General features: G+C 40.8%; 1 protein-coding gene across 3 annotated transcripts in view; it reads right to left on the bottom strand.

The window, feature by feature from the left end:
- Nucleotides 1–2,450: 2,450 nt before the first annotated feature.
- lpp (LIM domain containing preferred translocation partner in lipoma) overlaps nt 2,451–6,157 on the bottom strand; it is a 189,790-nt gene continuing 186,083 nt past the window's right edge. For all 3 annotated transcript variants that reach the window (XM_084722644.1, XM_084722645.1, XM_084722646.1), the window contains 2 exons: nt 5,110–5,230; nt 2,451–3,581 (listed from right to left, as the gene is read on the bottom strand). In XM_084722644.1, the coding sequence (XP_084578770.1) occupies nt 3,453–3,581; nt 5,110–5,230 (250 nt within the window). In that variant the 3' untranslated portion in view covers nt 2,451–3,452. The remainder of the gene's footprint in view (nt 3,582–5,109; nt 5,231–6,157) is intronic.

Genomic DNA, 6,157 nt, shown 5'->3' with positions numbered 1-6,157 from the left:
AATAATATTAAACCAGCTGCTACAGCTATGGACAGATTCTCAGACAATGGGCCCTTGAATGCACCCCTCCCACGAAGGAGCAAGATCCTCAGACTGAAAGAGGCACAGAAGCTCAGGGCACAAAAGTTGTTTTGACGGAGGAGTCTTTGAAGTTGTTTTGCGTTATTTGGTAGAGGAGTTTTGTGTCTCTTTGTAGCTACTGATTGACTTTCCAACAACAAATGTTTAAGAATCACTTCAGAGGTTCTGACACTAACAAGCTAGTTGGTTATCTATCATCTTCTTCTATTATAGGTTCTGTGTCCGCAAATGTGTGAGGGTCCACGAGACATAAATTTTGTCATCGTCGGATGCGTACCCCCTATTTGTACGTGGACTTATCTGTGTCCATGTGGCCACAGCAGATGGCAGTCTCCTGCATACGTGTGGAACATGTCCTCCAAGCAGACTCAAGAGACTAGTATAAACAGAACTATCTAGCTATCTGTGTACACATCTGTTTGAGACTATAATCCAACCCTTACTCTGGTAGGGGGCACCAGGGGTGTCCAGTCAGATTCTGGGCTTATGGTGACCCCAAATTAGACCCTACATGTGTACAAGATTCAAACAAATTAGGGAAGTGCTCATAAAAAACATTGCTAGTGGTCAACAACTCCACAGGGTACCTTTAATTCACCATCTTGAGAAGTCTTACAGCTCGTGTTGCTCTGGTTATTTTATTTAAGTAAGTATCAATTCAAACAGTCAAATGACTGATCAATGACTCTTGGATGGAACAAATAATAAAATCAATCATTTTGGGGAAACTCTAATGGTCCCTTCTTAGCCCATCAACTTTAAACAAACACTGAATATAAAAGACAAGTGTCAATGGTACAATCAATACTGACAAACAGCACAGTGACACACACAGTCACACAGTACCAACAGCATAGTTTGGATTACTATAAGGACACTTATGCTTGAATCTGTACAGGTAAAATATTTCCTTATTCATAAAAATTTCTTATAAAGTGTCGATGCAATTAACATTAAAAATTGCATAGCCATCTCAAATCTCTACCAGACTGCTTACGCTACAATCGCTAATCTAATCTATGTAATTGTGAGAGAAGAAGTTATATATTTACTTGCTCAAAAACTATCATTAAACTCCAATATAATGCTGTAACTATATGAATGGAATGCCATGATTGTACTCTTCAGGCCAACAGAAAATAATCGATTGTATACATAAAAGCAAATACGATTAGAAAAGACAAAGAAAACATTATGTTGGAAAGGGAATTGCGTTCCACAGCTGCCTGTTGAGAATTTAGTCCCTAGAATGACTATTTGTTATTCCCGTGGTCCCAATCTATATCATGTAATGTTTAATGTAGTTGCATGCAAAATGAGTGCACAGTAAATATGGCAGTTAAATTAAATTCTTTGGTGTTCAGTTGTGCAGAGCTGTTCTGCAATAATGAGCTTCAGTGTGTAATTGTATCCCTATCTGTGTACCGTCTATGGATTTGCACTGAAATATACACTAAAGAATAAATCAAACTTTCTAACCAACATTCTAAATGCTCATGATTTTTCTAAATACTGCTAAAGCTACTGGCGTACAACACTTCCGTCCATGATGTCTTCACCTGCAGGGCAGATGTGTCCAACATTTTGCATGTTTTGGTTGCGTCAGTCTGCATTTCAGATCACAAGACCCAGCCAGCGAGGAATATTTGGGCTTGCATGCATACATTACATGCATGTGCACACAGGCTGGAACATGCCGGTGTCATTATAATATGAGATATAACACTGTGTGAGGATGTATATTGTAACTGTTACCTGTGGATGTGGAATGATTTTAAGCAATAGGTTGATATCTTGGGAAATATGCCTCTTTGCTTTCTTGTTGAGAGTTAGATGAGAAGATTGATGCCACTTTTATATCTGTGTGGTCAATGAAGTGAGTGGGGTTGTATGAAGTACTTAACAATAGTCAGTGTGTGTGCCAGTAGATGGCTGTCTGCATGCCCTCAGTCTGGAGACGCAGACAGACACCAGCACTGAAGCTAAGCAATGTACAGCTGTGGAGACAGGGCCAGCAACAAAAGGTATTTTAACCACTTAAAAAAGGTTTGCCAAAAAATTTCACTTATAACACTAAACTTTAAGTCTTTACCTTGCTGTTAGACAGCCTTCTCTGGTGCAAAACCTCGCTTATATAAGCCAAATGTTACTCTCTCCAAACAAACCAAACTCCACAGGCAAAATCAGTAATTTTACCTCGCAGAGCACTAGAGTTGCACGTCTACTGACTTCAGTGATAATACAGATTCACCAAAGCCACACAATAGCACAAACAAACTAACAGATCTAGGCAACAGTAGATGTGCAGCTGTTGTGCTCTGCAATGTAAAATCACTGATTTTGCCAATGCAGTTTGGTTAGTTTGGAGAGAGCAGTACTTGGCTTATATAACAGCAGTCTCTTGTCAGAAAAGACAGTCTGGTAGCAGGGTTTAGCAGTAAAACATTCTAAATATAGCGTACGGTTAAACTGATATTGATTTTTTAGGTGGACTTGTTGTTGCTGACTCTGTCCACAGCAGTTCATTGCTTTGATTCCCTTCTGGTGCCCCTCTCTGCTTCTTCAAACTAGGGGCGTGGTGACTGCCATCTACTGTAGGTAAAGCTTTTGATAAGTACCTCATACCACCCCATGCCAAATAATCCAAACTAACCCTTTAAGCTTAGCTTAGCATAAAGTCTGGAAGCAGGTGGAACAGCTTGTCTGGCTCTGTCCAAAGGTAACAAAAATCAGCTACCAGCGCCTCTAAAGCTCACTGTGCAAGATGTAATATCTTTTGCTTTTAATCTATACAGAAACAAAAGTCTAAAAACAACAAGCTGTGGGTTTACAGAAGGCTATACATGGGTGATATCTTGACCAGAGTCAACCCTGGTAAAACCACTAATGAGATACATGTTAATTAGTGACCTTTGAGGATACAGTTAGGTGGATTTTTTGTAACATTTTAGACAAGGCCAGGCTATCTGTTTCAACTTTTTTAATGCTAAGTTAAGCTATCCTCCTGCAGACTGCAACTTCATATTTAGCATATAGACATGAAAAAGGCATAATGTAAAGGAAAACGTACAAGCGTATTTCCCAAAATATTGTGTTGTTGCTTTACGAACAACACAGTTAAAAAACATACAGCTTGGTCTGCTGTGCTTGTACCGAGTCAATACATAAATGTATGCAGGTGAACATGTGATGCTATTTCTCGTTAATGAGGGTGAATATATATAGAGGGATATATGTGTATACGCTGAGGAATGCAAGCTTGTGTGGATGGGTATGTTCGCGAGAGGAAGAAAGAGAGAGGGACAGACAGAAAGAGAGACAGAGAGCGAGCGTTGGGTTATCACAGTGGAGGTGACCGGGTGGCGGGTCGCTCAGAGGTCAGTGGTGGCCTTGGCGGTCAGGGCCTGGATGCGGCTGGTGTTACAGTTTTTGCAGAGGACGTGTCCGTCCAGAGGGTAGCAGCCCTGGTTATCCCCCTCTGAGAGCAGAGAGCCACAGTCCTGCAGGACACAGATACTCTGTTAGTCCACAAACACAAACACAGCCATTAGCCACGCTCACCGATCAGGCACATTCATACTGTCTCTGTGCTCACACACCCTAAATGAGGCATTTACTGCTGGTTAAAACTCAGCCAGTGTCAGGCTACAGGAGGCTCTCTGCACTAAAGCCCGCGAGGATGGAGCCAGTGTTCTGGTTTTCTACCAGCTGGTGAGTCTGCAGGGCCAAACACTGGTTGTTACTGGGTAACAGTCAGACAAAAGATCCCTTTGTCTTAACACTCAGTCACCTCAGGGTGTACACTTTTTAAATTTTCCCTTTGGAAGTGTTTATAGTTGGAACAACCAATTCTTTTAAGTGTGATTCTAAAACTCTACTCCTCTTTTTCGAGTTTCTTTGCCTTTATTCATTTCTTTGTAATTGATATAACTGTAACTTTTTGTGCAAAAAAATTATTATTGTTATTATTATTATTGTTGAGCCTTGCTGGGAGTGGAGCTCTGTGTATGGTAATATAGGTCTTTTGGGTGGTCACTCCACCACTTTGGTCCAGACTGAAATATTTTAATATTTCTATTCGTTGGATGAACTACCATGAAATCATACAGAAATTCACGTTCCCCAGAATTCTAGAAGAATTCTAATGACTTTGGTGATCTTCTGACATTCATCAAGCTCCAGCAGCATCTATTGGATGGACTGTCACGAAACTTGGTACACAATTGTTCATGCCTCCCTCAGGAGGAACTGTCATAACTTTGGTCATCCTTTCAATTTTCATCTTGTTCCATTACGGAGTTGGAGAGAACATTTAATCTTATATCAGTTGTTATTTGAGCCTTAATGTAATGTTATATGCTCAAAGAACCAAAGGGAAGCTTCTCGGAGCTGCTAGTTTAAGCTGTAGACAATTTCATACACAGACAAATACAGACGCACACATTTCTCTGGCATTATTTTCTCATTGTCTGTGACACTGGGTTACACTCTCAACATCTCGCTCTCTCGCTCGCTCATGCACACACACGCACACACATGCACACACAGACACACACACTGTGAGAAATACAACTCCATCTCCTCATGTCTCCCTGGTGACAAAATTCTTCTCTTGTTGAGCCCCTTCAGCTGAACTAATCTGCTTTGCTTTCCTTTGACCTTTATGTCTGCCAAATGCTCTGTGTACTCACACTGGCACGGCTCTTTGACAATGTGACACGTTACTTCTCTTTTAGCCGGGCACGTAATGTCTCAGCACCGCTTATCAGCCGGCGAGCTGCGGCTGACAGATTGGTTACTATGTAAGTCCATGAACTTTGCAGAGGAGAGACGGAAAGCTATTTCGAGGCAGGTAAGCGAGGGATGATTCAGTCGTCTTGCTGAAAAGGTGACTCGGGGGACGGGCATGTATGTTTTGCCTTATACCTTGATGACTGTCACCTGGAGCTGTGCCAGATGGTACATAACAACCAGCGCTAATTATAGGGATCTGACATACCAGAGAAGATAAACACACACAGAACGTACCTCACAGCGGTAACACTGCACGTGGAAGTCACGGTCCAGGGCCACAATACGGACGGTCTCCTCCTGGCCCGGTGCAGGCATTATAGGCTCAGAGCACACACAGCAGCGTGGAGCGAACTTCCTGTGAAACAGAACCAAGCAGAACAGAAATTAGCTCACAACAAGAAAACCTTGCTGTGATGTGATCCTCATTCACTATTTTATAGAGTGGTGCTTTTTGAGACTGGAGGACTATTTTTGAATGCCTGTTTCCATTAAAACTAGGGTATGAATGTTGGAGAAACAAGCATAGGGTAAACTAGATTTTGAAAGAATTCAACCAAAAATCCCCCAACCCCTTCCCTTCAGACCTCCTTCCTCCAAAACACATGCTTGTCGCATCATCGTATCCAACTACCACATGACTCATTCACCTGGAAGAAACCCCCTAAAATTATCAAGATGATCATGAACAATAAGCATGGCTGTTGTTAGTATTGGGAAATTTTGGCTGAACTTTCTCTGCCATTCTTGAGTGACTTGCTCGCTAAAGCTTGAGCAATATGTCTGCCTAGGCTTGTGGAAGACTCCACACACGCACATGAAGACGAAGGCACATGGGTAAGCTGGTGCGTAGGTAGACAGTAGAGGTGCACAGAGACTTTCTTATCTGTATTTGTGTTTGTTCAAACAACAAAATTATCTGTCTCTGTATCTCTATTTGGATAGAAGACCAAAAGTGGGTGTGGTTCATAATGAAAGTTGTGTTAAATTGGGCAAATATTGTAGTTTCTAACCTAACATTCATTCTGTTTTGCAGTTAAACTAGGAAGTCTAAAGTATAAAAAACATCCCTCAGCAGAAGGCAAATTAAATTGCAATGATGCTGCGTTTATGTATTTTGATGTGTTAATCCTGCTGCAGTTTACAGTATTATTATTATGCATATACATGAATATTATATATTATTATTATCATTATATTATATAATAATATATTATATTATTATTTTATATTATAATAATATAATAATATTAAAATTAGGGACTTGTAGTAGTAGTAGTAGTAG

The sequence above is a fragment of the Lutjanus erythropterus genome, chromosome 7 (genome assembly GCF_056507025.1).
Source record: "Lutjanus erythropterus isolate fLutEry1 chromosome 7, fLutEry1.hap2, whole genome shotgun sequence".
Classification (NCBI taxonomy): domain Eukaryota; kingdom Metazoa; phylum Chordata; class Actinopteri; order Lutjaniformes; family Lutjanidae; genus Lutjanus; species Lutjanus erythropterus.
This window is presented reverse-complemented; position numbering and strand designations above follow the sequence as displayed.